The sequence below is a fragment of the Pseudophryne corroboree genome, chromosome 1, assembly GCF_028390025.1.
Source record: "Pseudophryne corroboree isolate aPseCor3 chromosome 1, aPseCor3.hap2, whole genome shotgun sequence".
Taxonomy (NCBI): domain Eukaryota; kingdom Metazoa; phylum Chordata; class Amphibia; order Anura; family Myobatrachidae; genus Pseudophryne; species Pseudophryne corroboree.
Genome location: NC_086444.1, coordinates 201,879,624 through 201,896,966, shown reverse-complemented (window position 1 = coordinate 201,896,966; position 17,343 = coordinate 201,879,624). Strand labels below are relative to the sequence as shown.

Genomic DNA, 17,343 nt, shown 5'->3' with positions numbered 1-17,343 from the left:
GACTCATTACATGCCGCTGTGCGCTGCGGGCAACCGCTGCCCGCAGCGCACAGCCGCCCGGAGAGGAGAGGAGCAGCGGCACTGACGGGGGAAGGAGGAGGAGGGAGCCGCAGCAGCGCTTTGTTACTGGTGGAGGCGCTGCTGCTGCTGCCCCTCTGCTTCACTATAGGCTGTCTTCCGAGAACAGCCTATAGGGAAGCAGAGGGGCAGCAACAGCAGCGCCTCCACCAGTAACAAAGCGCTGCTGCGGCTCCCTTCTTCACCTCCGTCCTCCACCTCCTCTACTGCCCGGGAATCGTCTGACGCGGCTGCACCGAGGAGCCTAAACCGGCGGAGAGGGTAAGTATAATTCTTCTTTCTTTCTTTTTCTCTTTCTTTCTTTCTTGGGCCTGCCTGCCGCTATGTGTAAAAATGGGGGACTGCCTGCCGCTATGTGTAAAAAGTGGAATCAGCCTGCCGCAATGTGTAAAAAGGGGGGACTGCCTGACGTAATGTGTAAAAAGGGGGAATCAGCCTGCCGCTATGTGTAAAAATGGGGTACTGCCTGCCGCTATGTGTAAAAAGTGGAATCAGCCTGCCGCAATGTGTAAAAAGTGGAATCAGCCTGCCGCAATGTGTAAAAAGGGGGGACTGCCTGACGTAATGTGTAAAAAGGGGGAAACAGCCTGCCGCAATGTGTAAAAAGGGGGGACTACCTGACGTAATGTGTAAAAAGGGGGAATCAGCCTGCCGCAATGTGTAAAAAGGGGGGACTGCCTGACGTAATGTGTAAAAAGGGGGAATCAGCCTGCCGCAATGTGTAAAAAGGGGGGACTGCCTGACGTAATGTGTAAAAAGGGGGAATCAGCCTGCCGCAATGTGTAAAAAGGGGGGACTGCCTGACTTAATGTGTAAAAAGGGGGAATCAGCCTGCCGCAATTTATAAAAATGGGGGACTGCCTGCCGCTATGTGTAAAAAGGGGTAATCTGCCTGCCGCTATGTGTAAAAAGGGGTAATCTGCCTGCCGCAATGTGTAAAAATGGGGAATCTGCCTGCCGCAATGTGTAAAAAGGGGGGACTGCCTGACGTAATTTGTAAAAAGGGGGAATCAGCCTGCCGCAATGTGTAAAAAGGGGGGACTGCCTGACGTAATGTGTAAAAAGGGGGAATCAGCCTGCCGCAATGTGTAAAAATGGGGGACTGCCTGCCGCTATGTGTAAAAAGGGGTAATCTGCCTGCTGCAATGTGTAAAAATGGGGAATCTGCCTGCCGTAATGTGTAAAAATGGGGACGCTGTCTGCCGTAATGTGTAACAAGGGCATGCTGTCTGCCTTAATGTGTAAAAAGTGCACGCTGTCTGCCGTTATGTGTAAAAAGGGGATGATGTCTGCCGTAATGTGTAACAAGGGCACGCTGTCTGCCGTTATGTGTAAAAAGTGTACGCTGTCTGCCGCTATATGTAACAAGGGCACGCGGTCTGCCGTTATGTGTAAAAAGGGCACGCTGTCTGCCGTTAGGTGTAAAAAGTGCACGCTGTCTGCCGTTTTGTGTAAAAAGTGCACGCTGTCTGCCGTTATGTGTAAAAAGGGCACGCTGTCTGCCGTTATGTGTAAAAAGGGCACGCTGTCTGCCGTTATGTGTAAAAAGTGCACGCTGTCTGCTGTAATGTGTAAAAAGGGGGACGCTGTCTGCCGTAATGTGTAAAAAGGGGACGCTGTCTGCCGTAATGTGTAAAAAGAGGAATCTGTCCGCTGTAAGGTGTAAAAGGGTCTCTACCTGGTGTAGTGATGCTACTGTGCAGCGTAATTTGAAGAATGGAGACTACTGTGCACCGTTTTATGAATTGGTATTATTTTGTGGCCACACCCCTTCCCCGCGAAGCCACGCCACTATGTATTTTTGCGCTCGCCTACGGCGCGCACTGCCCCTGTTTAGCATGCAGGGGTGGGGCTCCGATGCCGTTTCTTGCACACAGTGCTAAAATGTCTAGTTACGGCACTGTTGCTAGGTATCCATTTCTCTGGCCCTGAGCAGGTCCCCCTCACCAGATCCTCTCCAGGGGTGAGGGGGTGGACTTGGATGGGATGTGTGTGTGGGGGGGAATGTGGGGGGGGGGGGGGCAAAGCATTTTGTCGCACCTGGGCCCACCGCTCGCTAGTTCCGCCACTGGGTCAGTTGTAGGAAGTTGCGTCAAATGCATATAGGTCTGCAGGCAAGTATATGTGTGCACTGCTTTCTGAGCATACCATTAGTGACATCATGAAAGATATACGCAAACACTACTCACTATCCATCAGTCCCTATTTTTACAGACGATATCAGGGACAGCCCCCACACAAACAAAAACACCTTTGCAAATAATTTAGGCAACATGTATAAAGAACACGTAACAGAAAACGCATTTAGAATGAAATACTTTACCCGCACTATTCTGGCATCTGAATGGTTGTCTACTAATATGCCGCAACATGATCTCCTTACTGCAGGCTGACCCTCCTCCGGCTTTACTCCTTAACTTTGAGGTGACTCTGCTCAAATAAAAATCTTAATCAATAATTTGTATAGTGCCTTATTGGAAAATGACAGTCATTTTAATTTAATATATACTTTCTTGATATTTACTACTAATACTAATATAGGGGAATAAAAACCTCAGCGGAAAAAAACCCAAAGAAGCAGGATCTCATTATCCAAAACATTTTGTTTCATGTTATTTATAAACCTGATGTACAGTATACACTGATGAATAACATTGTATAACGTACAGACAAGAAATAACATACTCGTTGAATCCAGTCAATGGCGGAGTCTGGGTAGATACCCAATGACGGAAGGTAAAAATGACTCAAAGACCACTCTTCTTAAAGTAAGGCAGGCACCCTGCATACCCCTAGGCCTGTGCGATGGCACCACGTGCCCACCCCTAGTTACAGCCCTGCTCACTTATTCTACGTTCTTGTTTTATGTAAGATCTGCTTTCCCCACTGTCTAGCACTATGGAGCAGTGTGACCCTGCAAATAAATGATAAATGCAAATATTATATAGGAGGCACCTAAATATTTTATACTACAATAACACTACTGATTGTGTGGCCTTTTTTGCACAACTGTAGTTTAGCTTGGAGACTGCATTCAAGCAATAAATGTGCATGCTGAACACATAACCTGGACAGAGACAGACACCTCACTGCTGAAAGCTCTGTAATTTGTTCAAGGATTGTTCTCACACAAAAACACACCTGCAGACATGGATATCAATTTGGGGTCATCTCCGGGTTCTGAGACAGGTCATTCATCCTGGGAAGTATCAAGAATATTCTTTTTCCAGAGTATAATTTTTACATCTGAATAGACCCACACCTGTAAACCACGACACCACCTTACAACCTGCCTCCTGTCTGATGGATAATTACTGATTCTATTACACGTCTTGCCTGAAGATCTTAATTAGATAAGAATGCACACACGTGAAACACAGCTGCAGACCTTCAACTTTAACCATATAGGCTTTCCTTAAAGCAGAACAGGATATTTAACCAGACATTGCAATAAACAAGGAGCTGGCTTCATTTGCTACAGGGCGTGAAGTAACACACATGCGGTACAGAAACCTACACTGTCTGAAGATATGGCTGCTCACCTGTCATTTTCTGTATGCAGCAGGTTGATCAGACTAGAAACAAGCATTCAGTTAGATAAAAGGGTATCCAGCACCTGGAGGCACTTATATTGCAGCCTATTCTGATAAATGTTTGTTCAGGTCACAGCGGATTCCACAGTTGGTCAGAATTGTATGAAGATTTGTGCTTTAAAATCTTTAATTTGCTCATTCCTATTGACAATTCTCAATACTTTTGTCGTATAAACAGCCCTTTATGAAGTCTAAGAACACTGTACGCTGTTTGCCTAAGAAGTACCGTAAGGGTACGCTATTTGCGTAACGATCGCTCCGCCGTAGGCGAGACGCTCAAGCGTCACGTTCGCTCACGGCCCAGTGATCACAGGACACGTTATTGGTTATGACTAGAGTAATGATTCGCTATGGCGTAGCATACGCTCGAGACCACGAGGAGGTCACCAGCGGCGCAGACGCTCACAACGCTATACCTTTATGTATAAACCTTATACCAATGAAATACACAGAATACCTTAATGTGAATACAGGGTGTAAGTGCAACCTTGTGTAACCTGACTAACTACAAGGCTGCTTGAGCGTCACCGACGCTCAAGTGAACACTTAATACTATAGAAAATACACAGATACTGGTTTAGGTTCCAAAGCCTATTAACTGTATTATATCTAATATATTTGAAAAAGGGGATAACAGTACAAATGATACACTACAATATAACAGAGACTTCCTAACCACAGAACTAAACAATAAATACAAAAAGACAATACTACACTGACCTAAATGCAATACAATACAATACTATCTAATACAATACAATACTAGCCTAGTCTAGGGGAGATATGAGAGAACAGAGAGAGAGAGAGAGAGAGAGAGAGAGAGAGAAATTGGCTCACAGAAAGACAATGATTACGGAGAGAAACTTACGCACAAAGGGTATGATCGCCTGCGCCTCGATATCCAGCTCCCGGCTATCAGCAGATAACCGTTGATGAGAGAGTGAGAGCTGGATGTGGTCGGCCTGCCTATTTATGCCCCACACACAATGCAATCTCCTGGTCCTACAATCCCATTGTCCATTGGCCGAAGGAATTCGGCCCTGCATCATAACAAAAGGTCATAGGGTGATTCATACAGGTGGGCTGTGACGATTTCCAACAGCTCAGGTGGGTGGGAAACTGGGTTTCCCGCCGCATACCTGAGTATGTGTAAATAATAGAAATGGACGTAAACTTCTTATGTCCATAACTATTCGCACGAGCGATTAATACGCTCCAAACCAACACCGGAATATTACTAATTAAATACTCTTCCGATGGGTACCAAACACTGCTGTATGATTCCTGTTAGACCCTTCGTACAATACAAAGAGGGATTCCTTTAAACAGGGACCTTCTATTTTAACCAGACTTTCAGAATCTATCAAGGTGACCATGATCTACAAACTACATTAATTGTGAACATTTGTAACGAATGAGTCGCACGCTACGACTACATAAACTCTACCGTAAATACGCATACCGCGCCTGCGAGTGCACGCTATCGCGGGTATGCGCCTTCACGGGAGAGCGTACGCATGCGCAGCGCGGACCAGTGTGCGGTGCAAATATGGCAACGTGCATAGAGACATTTTTCTGACTTTGACAGTCCACCCTTTGGCAGTCAATAATAACTGCCACCTTCTAAAATATTTAAGGAGAAAAATGTAAGTCAGGGGTTAATTGATTTCCATGGTTGGGTAGGGGAGAAGAGTGGAGTAGGTGTGAAGAGGGTATGACCTAGTGAGAAAGCAGAAGCATGTGTGTATGAGTCCATGTTTGGAGGGTCATGTATCATCGTGCCGTACGTGTGGTAAATCAAGCTTCGAGGTATTGCGAAGTATACATTTGAATTCCTTCTTATCCTGTGGTACAGGTCTGTGGATGGGCTGTCAAACTCTACCGAGCTCATTTCGGCTGTGGTTGTAACAAAATGGGGATGCACATTTTAGTTGATGATACATGAATGGGGGAGGTATGTGGTTGCTGATATCTGTGCCTGTATTCCCTATCGTCTATGTGTGTCGTTACCTGAGGGTTGTAGAGATGAAGATAAAGAACACTTACGAAAAATGCAATGATATTCTATGTCAGGGAAATGTACATCTGTTGTTGAAGTTGTGTTCGGTATCTGTTGAGAGTCGTCTTCTTTGCGCTGTTTTGCTCCTTAGGCATGAGCAACAAGCTTTGTCAGTGCCATCAGATTTACAAAAATGTTGGGCTAGCGTGAGTTTAAAAATACTAGGGAAACTGGGGATCCATGGCAAAGTTCATCAAGTGTCCATATTTAAAGTTGTCAAATCTTCTTCTTTGGTGCTTGTCTGTTGTCTGTATAGCGTCTCGTCAACTTCCTCGTCCAAGGGGGTCTTTGTATCTTGGGGAAAAGCAGAAAAACAGGTGAAAGAAACGGACCGTATAATCGCATTTTCATCACATTCTGGTTTCTATCATTGGGTCATAAATCAAATCCAGGTTAATTACAGTTTCCTCGCTCCTCAAGCTCATCACTCTTGTACTTTGTTTGCACCTCATTAAAGCCTGCCCGCATCTAAATATCAATCCAATCGATATAACAACACCCAAGATACATAGGAGAAACTTTCCAACATCCATTATGACTCCTTGAGCCCAGTCTCCTAAACCGGAGAACCAATTTCGCGGGTTCAACCATGACACCCAACCAGTCAGCTCATTACCTACAGCAGCAAGGGTGAGATTGTGTTTTCGACGAAATTCCCACTTCAATTGGAGAATATCGTCCATCTTTTGGTCTATGACCTCTACCGGGTCCTCGGTGCTATTTGTGATATACGTGCAACACTTTATGCCGTACTGTGTTGCCAATGTAACACAATATCCGCCTGTTACTGCTGTAAGATAATTAAGAACCATCCTATGCTGAACTAGTTCTGTTTTGTAGGCTTGAAGTTCTCTTCCAGTGTATCTAAACGTGTCATCATACATTTCAGTGATATTATCTAACAAATTGGCGAGTGCGGAAATGTATCTATAATTCATCACACCTCGAGCGGTGCGAGTGAAATCTAACGCTACCAGAACCTGAATCCCGGTGGATTCATGGATAAGATCAGAGGCCGGATGCTCTAACCTTTCTGACAGCTGTCTTTTAACTCGGTGCTCGTAATGAGTGTGAGTATAAGGAGCTTGGGCACCACGGTGTATGTCCTTCATTTTGTCATGTGTAACAGTCATCACTTCAGGCAATACTTTTCCAATATAACACAATCCTTCAGAGTTTGGGGCAAGCCACTTGTACGCCTTTCTCCCGTATATGAAATATGCATCATCGGGGAGAACATAAGGGACGGAGAAGGACATGATCATGTTACAAACCTTCCAGGTGAAATCTCCTGACCCTAATTCTTCCATCTGCTTAATGCACGTATCAGTTTGTACGATATGTGCACAGTATCCTGGTGATACCTCTCCAACTCTAGTAATCCTATTTCCTAAGGTATATCGATACCGAAAAGATTTTCCTCTACTGGCTATATGGCGTACGAGCTCTGTATCTGTAGGCATTCTATCTGCTCTGTGTGAAAAGGTCATGGTAAGGTTGCTCCATGACACTTCCCAATTTCCCGGTTTTCTGGGATTGGAGATGTTAAAACATATGAGGGACCTATCCACATGGTATTGGTGGAGCTTCAAACTAGGAGGGCTGGAGATGTTAAACCTCCGATCCACCGGTCTCCCACCACTTAGCTCAAGTACCTCCCCTAACGTTAAAGGAAATGGTACTTGCTGTGACCCTGAGGTACTTGAGAGCATACCCAACAATCTGTTTGGTTTAACACGTTACCCACTAAGGAGTGATAGTCACTCAATGGATGCCGGTCCATATGGATATTAAAACTGGATTGGCATTTCTTTATGCACCCATCTTCAACCAGATTATCACAGAGCCTACAGATACAATTTTCTTCAGCTAACAATCCATCACAATTTCTTCTATCGGATCGTTTTCTGATACTCGCCTTTGCTTGTTGGTTTGGTTGATCTTGGAAAACTACGCCTCCATCATCATAATCGGAACCCATTCCAGAACCTCTTTCGACCTCTATGGTACTCTCGCCGAAACAGACTGCTCTGGTCAACATCATGGTTAACATCAAAATCCGGATCACAGTCTCTTGGGGCAAGTCCATCTTTGAGGAGGAAATAGAGAAGAATGAGAAGGGGGAAAAAGAAATTTTAAGGGAGAGGGGCTGGGAAGTGGAGAAAAACAATAAAAGGGAGAAGGGAGTCGACAACTGCTTTCGGTCTTCAAGGCTCAGGTGCCGCCTCAGTCCTCCTGGAATAGACACTCTAGTGATACAACCTCTACCGTCTGTTCCTTATCACGGGACTTCTCTGGATCAGCAACCTTTTTGCAGTGGGATGAATGGACCCAAGTCTCTCTCTCAGCAACCTTCAATGCTGTGGTGCTAGTCAATAAGACCTGGTATGGTCCTTCCCATCTATCAATAAGACAACCTGAGCGTAGAAAATTTCGTATCATTACATAATTCCCAGGTTCAATGTCATGACAATTACTATCTGGTAAATCAGGAATCACCAACTTCAGATTATCATTTTGATTCCTCAACTGTTTACTCATGTTAATTAAGTATTTTACAGTTACTTCATTGTTACATTTCAAATCATCCTGAGGGTTAATCATGACATGCGGTTGTCGACCAAACAAGATTTCAAAAGGAGACAGATTAAGGGGGGACCTGGGAGTGGTTCTGATGCTATACAAAACAATGGGTAAAGCTTCTGGCCACGTCAATCCTGTCTCTGTCATTACTTTACTCAATTTATTTTTAATAGTGCTGTTCACTCTTTCGACCTTCGCACTCGCCTGTGGACGGTACGGAGTGTTCAGCTTACTATCAATTCCCATCAACTTACACATTCCTTGAAAGACATCACCTGTAAAATGGGTACCCCTATCACTTTCAATGATTCTAGGGATACCATATCTACATACAAATTCCTGCACAATTTTCTTAGCTGTAAACATAGCGGTATTTGTAGCTGCTGGAAAAGCTTCGACCCAATTCGAGAAAACATCTATACAAACAAGTACATATTTCAAATTTCGACATGGGGGTAATTGAATGAAGTCAATTTGTATTACCTGGAAAGGGCCGCCGGCAGGTGGGATATGGGATGGTTCTGTAGGTATTGCTTTTCCAATATTCTTTCTCAGACAGGTAAGGCATGACATTGCTCTTTTACTCGCATGAGAGGAGAATCCTGGGGCGCACCAGTATGCTCTTACCAATTTGCACATCCCCTCCTTGCCTAGATGAGTCAGCCCGTGAGCTGCTTCAGCCAGACATGGAAGGTATGCCCTGGGGGCCACCGGTTTACCATGTCCATCCGTCCAGAGCCCTGAGGACTCCTGGCCATATCCCTTTGCCTTCCAGACTGCTCTCTCCTGTGTGGAACACAAATTCTGCATCTCACACAACTTTTGTGTGTTGATGGTATTAAATACCATCAGTTGTGTGGTGTCTGTCTGTATGGGGGTAGCAGCTGCAAGCTTTGCGGCTTTGTCTGCTCGGCTGTTACCAAGGGATACTGGGTCTTGGCTATATGTATGTGCTTTACATTTGATAACAGCCACTCTGTCGGGTTCCTGTATCGCTGTTAGAAGCCTTTTTATATAAGCTGCATGCGCTATCGGTGTACCAGCCGCCGTCATGAAATTTCTGAGCCGCCATAGCGCTCCGAAATCATGTACTACCCCGAAGGCGTATCTGGAATCGGTGTAGATATTGGCAGACTTACCCTTAGCCAATTCACATGCTCTGGTTAGGGCGACCAGTTCAGCAACCTGGGCTGAGTGAGGTGGGCCTAGCGGTTCCGCTTCTATGGTGTCTTGGTCATCTACGACTGCGTATCCAGTACACAAGTCTCCCGAGTCTGACTGTCTGTGACAACTACCGTCCGTGTAGAACGTGAGTTCTGCATCTTCCAGTGGATTGTCACTGATGTCAGGCCTTGCGGTAAAATTTTGGGTCAAATATTCCATACAATCATGTGTATCTTCCTTTGCATTAAATCCTCCTTCCCCATCACTCTCACCTTCCACCCTTTGTGTCTGACCAGGCACACCTGGGAGAAATGTTGCAGGGTTTAATGCACTGCATCTCCTTATGGTGATGTTTACTGGGGCCATTAATGCCAATTCCCATCTCGTAAACCTTGCTGATGAGACGTGTCTGGTTTGGGCAGAATTCAATAAGGCAGATACCGCATGCGGTGTATGGATTGTGAGGTTGTGGCCTAGCACGACATCTTCGCTTTTTGTCACTAGCAATGCTATCGCCGCAACGCTACGCAAGCATGTGGGGAGGGATCGCGCTACCGTATCTAGCTGAGCGCTGTAATATGCAACTGGCCTGCTGGCATCACCGTGTTTTTGTGTTAGTACACCTGCTGCGCACCCAGCACTTTCTGTTCCGTATAGTTCAAAGGGTTTCCCATAGTCTGGCATACCTAGTGCTGGTGCCTGCGTTAGACACTGTTTGAGTCTCTCAAATGCTGTTTCGGATTCGTCTGTATGCGAAATCCGATCAGGTTTGTTTGAGGAGACCATTTCCTGCAAAGGTAGCGCCAATATGGAAAACCCTGGGATCCAATTACGGCAATACCCACACATTCCTAGAAACGTCCTGATCTGTTGTTGGGTTTGTGGCAGTGTCATGTCTCTAATGGCTTGGATTCTATCAGCGGTCAGGTGTCTCAGTCCTTGTGTTAGACAGTGTCCCAAATATTTTACCTTAGCTTGGCATAATTGCAACTTGTCTTTGGAAACCTTGTGACCTGTGTCTGAAAGATGAAACAGGAGCTGTTTCGTATCCTTCAGGGATGCCTCCAATGAATCAGAACACAGTAGTAGATCATCTACGTACTGTATCAACACTGATCCACTCTCCGGTTGGAAAGACTGTAAACAATCATGCAAAGCCTGAGAAAATATACTTGGACTATCTATGAAACCTTGGGGTAACCGAGTCCACGTGTATTGGACTCCTCTGTATGTGAATGCAAACAAATATTGGCTGTCAGGGTGCAGAGGTACCGAAAAGAATGCGGAGCAGAGGTCAATAACAGTGAAAAATTTGGCAGTGGGAGGAATTTGCATTAGGATGACAGCTGGATTAGGCACTACGGGGAACTGACTCTCAACTATTTTGTTAATCCCCCTTAGATCTTGCACTAGCCTGTAACCCCTCCCCCCACTCTTTTTAACAGGGAAGATGGGACTATTTGCTGTGCTGGACGTTCTTACTAGAATGCCCTGTTGTAGCAAGCGCTCTATTACGGGAAAAACTCCTAACTCCACCTCTGGCTTCAGAGGATACTGTGGGATTTTTGGAGCTATCCTACCATCTTTTACTTGTACAACTACTGGAGCTACGTTTGCCATTAATCCAGTGTCCTGTCCATCTTTTGTCCAAAGTGACTCTGGTATCTGAGATGTCATCTCTTCTACTTGGGATGGATTCCTATTTGTCATAATGGAATGTGACATTAATTTTGATGGGGAGTCTAACATGTCTCGTACTTCCTGAGCGTGATTCTCAGGGATGTCCAAGAATACACCTTCAGGAGTACAATAAATGACGCAACCCATTTTACATAGTAAGTCTCTACCCAGGAGATTAGTTGGTGCCGATGCAGCCAGCAAAAAGGAATGCTTGGTATGCAAAGGCCCTATTGTAATCTCGGCTGGTTTGCTAACAGGGTAGTGCTGGACTACTCCTGTTACTCCCATGGCTGGAATTGTCCTACCAGTGGTTCTCATGCCCACTGTCGAATTTATCACTGACTTGGCCGCCCCTGTGTCTACAAGAAAGTTTAAAGTTTTACCAGCTACATTGATTGCAATTTCTGGTTCGCTTCCAAGACTAGCAATCAACTTAACTGGGTGCAGATTACAGGTATGGCCACACCCCTATTGGGTATGCTGACCTCCCTGAATCCCGTTGGCAGCAACTACTTGTGAGGGGGTTAGCTGGGAACTACCAGAGGCATGCCAACCTCTGTTCGGGGGGTATCTTTTTGTTTCCCCTGTATGTGGCTCAAAACTCCGCCTCTGTGGACCCTGCTCCCATTGTCGTGTGTTGTGTTGTTGTCTAGGGGGTTGAAAAGATCTTTGTACATTCTTTGTTCTACATTCTCGTGCAAAGTGTCCCGGTCTGTTACAAGAAAAACATGTTATTACACTTGCCTTACCCACAGGATTCGGTGGTACATACGCAGGCTGCTTTGTGGTCAGCGCCTGTATACTTACTGACATCAACTTATCACTTTGCGACTCCCTGTGCCTAGTGATATTTCTGTCGTGATCAATAGCAGCCTCTCTCAATGTGGACACTGACAGACCTCGCCAGCATGGTTGCGTGGTCTGTACCCTAGCTTTTAATGTTTCTTTCAAACCATCCATCAGTACAGATACTGCTACTTCTCGATGGTTTGGGTTGGTCTTAATGTCTTCTATACCAGTGTACTTTGCCATTTCTAATAGTGCCCGGTGAAAATATTCTGTTGCCGTTTCGGACTCCTTTTGCTTAATGGAAAATATTTTATTCCATTTAACAACGGCAGGGAAATACTCCTTTAGCTGTAAATTTATCCTTTTTACATTATCCTTGTTGTACACGTCTGTAAGCGGTACATCTTTATCCAATGCACAGTCAGCTAAAAATTGAGTTGCGTCAACATTGGAAGGTAAACAAGCTCTTAGCAGTATCTGCCAATCCTTGTTGTTGGGTTCTACAGTGTTACCTAGATCCCTGATGTATTTTTGGCTAGCAACTAAGTCCTTTCTGGGGTCAGGAAATTCGGACACTATTGTTCTTAATTCCATTCTGGAAAATGGAGTGTACATGGCAATGTTCCTTATGGGAGTGGCTCCAGACACATCTGTTTTTCCATTGGGAACTGCTATTACCCTTACAGGAGCAATTCTAACAGCCTCTTCCTGTGTAGATTCTACAGCTTGTTGTGGTACAATTGTTTCAGTGTAGTGCATGGTGCCGTACTTACCCGTTGACACGACCTCACCTATCCCTCCGCTAGGGGCTTTCACTAATCTCGTGGGTGTCGCTGTGCCTACTGTGGTCTCTGCTATGGTGGCTGCAAGAGAGAGAGCTGAAATTGTTGCTGAATCGTCTTCTTGATCACACTCCTGAGGAAGGTTCAAAACAGGGTACATCTTGCACGGGTTAATACTTGCATGAGTTATTTGGTTAACATCATTAACATTTACAGGGTTACTAAGAGTTTGTGTTTTACAACCCAGTGCGTTTCTCTCCGCAATCAACTTCTCTCCTGCAATGTATGGTGGAGGAGGAGCTGTGGCTATCAGCTTCCTGACTGCCCCAGATCCTGCCGCCAGAGCCAAACCTCTCTGTATCTCACCTTCCTGGTGCCATAACTGTAAATAATCATGATGTTGAATTCGTCTCTTTGCTGATTTTACGAGACATATCCTCCTCCTTAAATTTTGTAACACTTCTGGACTAAAGCTACCTATTCTTGGGAATTTGTCCCTGTCTTGTACAGTCATTCTCTCCCATTCATCACATAAAGATTCGGTGTGACTTCCATATTTTTCACACATTACATATCGTGCCGACCCAACTGGTCGGTTCACAGAATCAACCTGAACCAGAGTTGATCGCCCCCTACCTGAGCAACTGGCCCCCATAGTCTGCAGGTGTTGCTTAGTCCTCCTTGGATCTCTGTATCAAGGTTTTCAGCAAGCCTTTTCAGACAACCAAATTACTCCACAGTAGGCCGGCGGTGGCGGTTTACCGAGTACCCCACTCACTCGCCCACCTCGACCAATACGACCTGATCACACCGATATGGTGCTGGCGTACTCGATACAGGGCCCCTATGGAACCTTCAGTTTACTGGAACATATGAGGGTTACCCGCAGGACACTTACTCTTTCCAGTAAAGTTGGGGTTGTTAGATAGTTCCTGAGTGACCAGCGAACTTCCCTTCCAAAAATAAAAAATTACACAAATCACGTCAGAATGTACAAATAGCGTTTGTGACCACTTTACTCTAATGGTATTAGGTCAGATTACTAACTACTGCACACAATTACGTGTGGTCCAATCGTTCAGTACACAAGCACTACTTGTTATGTACTGAAAGATCAATGGAATCGATGTTTCCGGCCGCGATTCCTTCAGCAAGAGCTTGTATGGCCTATATGGGTTCTGCACCAACACCCCAGGCGTTGTGCCACTGGACTTTTATAGCGGACCTTTTACCTTACGACCTCCTGGTCTTGTTACCTTATGACCTCCTGGTCTTGTTACCTTATGGTCCGCTATACTCTAATGCTCAAATATTATTTAACCAGGGATGCCTCCCTAGCCACCGTATATGTCACTTACACGTATGTCCCTTGACGAGTACCCGGCTTTCCTTTTGGTTCCACCTTAAAGTTGTATAAACTTATGTATACAAAACCACACTCACTCAACACATGTACACTTTGTTTCTATATCTATTTCTGCGCAGAAATTGTCTTCAGTCCAACAGTGTTACCAATTAGGAGCAGGATCTGTTAAACTAAATTTTTAGATTTTTTTTTTTTTTTCCCAAAAATAGATTTGCGTTATTTACCGCTTCGCGTTATCTACCGCTGTGCGTTACTTATCGCCTTTGCGCTAATTCAACTTTTCGTGACGAGCTACGTGGGCGTAACCAGACGCTACGTTGCGTAATGTACGCTGCGTGCGTCTGCCTTTTGGATTGCGTACGCTAGTCTTTGTTAGCGACACGTGTACGCAATGCAAAGATCCACCGTAACACAATATATACTTTTATCAATGTAAATGATCCCTGATCATCTACCGCAATCCACACTGACTGCCTTATCTCCCAGGCAGATCGTGTGTTGTTCTATACTTTAACTATTACCTCTACTATGAAATAACAGCAAATCTCTTTTAGCACTTTCTATCAACTATAAAAATTGGCAAACAGGAATAGTGATATACGAAATTGAAAAAGAAATGCAGATAAATGTATGCGTGCGTGTATACGCAAGACAGAAGAGAAATAAAACAGTTTTTTTAAAGACACAAGCGTTTTGTTCTTACTTCCGGTTCCCGGATTCCTTCAGCACTCTTTATCTAAGCGAAGCAGACGCTTATCCCGTCAGCACTGGGAGACAACCTCCCACCCTTTGCTGGGGGATAATGTCTGCTGATCTACCTAGTGCAGATATGAGAAGGATAGGACGAGTCCCCAATTGACAATTCTCAATACTTTTGTCGTATAAACAGCCCTTTATGAAGTCTAAGAACACTGTACGCTGTTTGCCTAAGAAGTACCGTAAGGGTACGCTATTTGCGTAACGATCGCTCCGCCGTAGGCGAGACGCTCAAGCGTCACGTTCGCTCACGGCCCAGTGATCACAGGACACGTTATTGGTTATGACTAGAGTAATGATTCGCTATGGCGTAGCATACGCTCGAGACCACGAGGAGGTCACCAGCGGCGCAGACGCTCACAACGCTATACCTTTATGTATAAACCTTATACCAATGAAATACACAGAATACCTTAATGTGAATACAGGGTGTAAGTGCAACCTTGTGTAACCTGACTAACTACAAGGCTGCTTGAGCGTCACCGACGCTCAAGTGAACACTTAATACTATAGAAAATACACAGATACTGGTTTAGGTTCCAAAGCCTATTAACTGTATTATATCTAATATATTTGAAAAAGGGGATAACAGTACAAATGATACACTACAATATAACAGAGACTTCCTAACCACAGAACTAAACAATAAATACAAAAAGACAATACTACACTGACCTAAATGCAATACAATACAATACTATCTAATACAATACAATACTAGCCTAGTCTAGGGGAGATATGAGAGAACAGAACAGAGAGAGAGAGAGAGAAATTGGCTCACAGAAAGACAATGATTACGGAGAGAAACTTACGCACAAAGGGTATGATCGCCTGCGCCTCGATATCCAGCTCCCGGCTATCAGCAGATAACCGTTGATGAGAGAGTGAGAGCTGGATGTGGTCGGCCTGCCTATTTATGCCCCACACACAATGCAATCTCCTGGTCCTACAATCCCATTGTCCATTGGCCGAAGGAATTCGGCCCTGCATCATAACAAAAGGTCATAGGGTGATTCATACAGGTGGGCTGTGACGATTTCCAACAGCTCAGGTGGGTGGGAAACTGGGTTTCCCGCCGCATACCTGAGTATGTGTAAATAATAGAAATGGACGTAAACTTCTTATGTCCATAACTATTCGCACGAGCGATTAATACGCTCCAAACCAACACCGGAATATTACTAATTAAATACTCTTCCGATGGGTACCAAACACTGCTGTATGATTCCTGTTAGACCCTTCGTACAATACAAAGAGGGATTCCTTTAAACAGGGACCTTCTATTTTAACCAGACTTTCAGAATCTATCAAGGTGACCATGATCTACAAACTACATTAATTGTGAACATTTGTAACGAATGAGTCGCACGCTACGACTACATAAACTCTACCGTAAATACGCATACCGCGCCTGCGAGTGCACGCTATCGCGGGTATGCGCCTTCACGGGAGAGCGTACGCATGCGCAGCGCGGACCAGTGTGCGGTGCAAATATGGCAACGTGCATAGAGACATTTTTCTGACTTTGACACTATTATAGTGGGTTCCCATGTACGTGCAATGTAATAACGTAATTTAATGACCATAGACTATGTGCACAGGATATATATCTAAAGATTAACAAATATTAATTTGTAATTAGTCGAGAAGGTGGCATTTTCTGGGAAGAGGTAATAATTAGCAGGGTACGCTGCTGTAAGTGCATACTGCAGTATGTCCTGGCTAGGTCTGCAGGCTCTTCCGGAGCAATTCATCACAGAGCACTCAGACGTGTTGTAGGTTAAACACAGAAAGCCTCTCTGGCAGTCAGATTCATTTCCAGACAACAACAAAGGTCACGCCAAGTTCAAGATATGTGTCAGGTCAGGAGCTGTCCCCCTAAGCAGACAAATGGTGATGTTATAGGCATTACTTACGGTAGATCAAGCAGCACATCGCCTTGGTTTTGATTTTCACCATTTAGCATCAGTAAAGCCCTTTGAGACTCCAGGCTAGGCCGCTGCCCTATTTTCCTTTTTGCTCCGAGTTTCTGGACTTCCTCCTTGCCACATGCTCCCGCTTTCCATATAGCTGGGATGTATGTGTAGATCTGATGACAGAAATATTGATTTGAGACAAAAATAAAAGAAGAACCAAAGGAAAATGTATTGTTTTTAGAATGTAAAGTACTCAATCACTATATGGAGTGTAATACATATCAAAGAAGCCTGAAGGTATACTTGCCGATAATTTAGCATTTATATCTGCAGCTACAATCATGGAAAACCTGAAACATCCCTTTAATGGACGCCTGGGAGTACTGAGAGTTTCACTACAGAAAACAGCTCTATAATGGTCTCATGGTACAAAGGAATACGAGTCAGGACAACACACAGGGCACTAGAAGAACTCATTGCTACCTACGGCCTGAATCCTTTATCTGTCACCTTTCATTTTTAGCAAAAAGCCAATGACCCATTTAAAGAGTTGCTTAAGAAATACATTTGAATGGTT

At 44.7% G+C, this 17,343-nt stretch overlaps 1 protein-coding gene across 4 annotated transcripts in view; it reads right to left on the bottom strand.

Annotated features, from left to right (window-relative positions):
- SLF1 (SMC5-SMC6 complex localization factor 1) overlaps positions 1 to 17,343 on the bottom strand; it is a 382,477-nt gene that overhangs the window by 36,244 nt on the left and 328,890 nt on the right. For all 4 annotated transcript variants that reach the window (XM_063964017.1, XM_063964013.1, XM_063964015.1 and 1 more), the window contains exons 14-15: positions 16,767 to 16,939; positions 2,402 to 2,508 (exon numbers count right to left, since the gene is read on the bottom strand). In XM_063964017.1, coding sequence (XP_063820087.1) covers positions 2,402 to 2,508; positions 16,767 to 16,939 — 280 coding nt within the window. The remainder of the gene's footprint in view (positions 1 to 2,401; positions 2,509 to 16,766; positions 16,940 to 17,343) is intronic.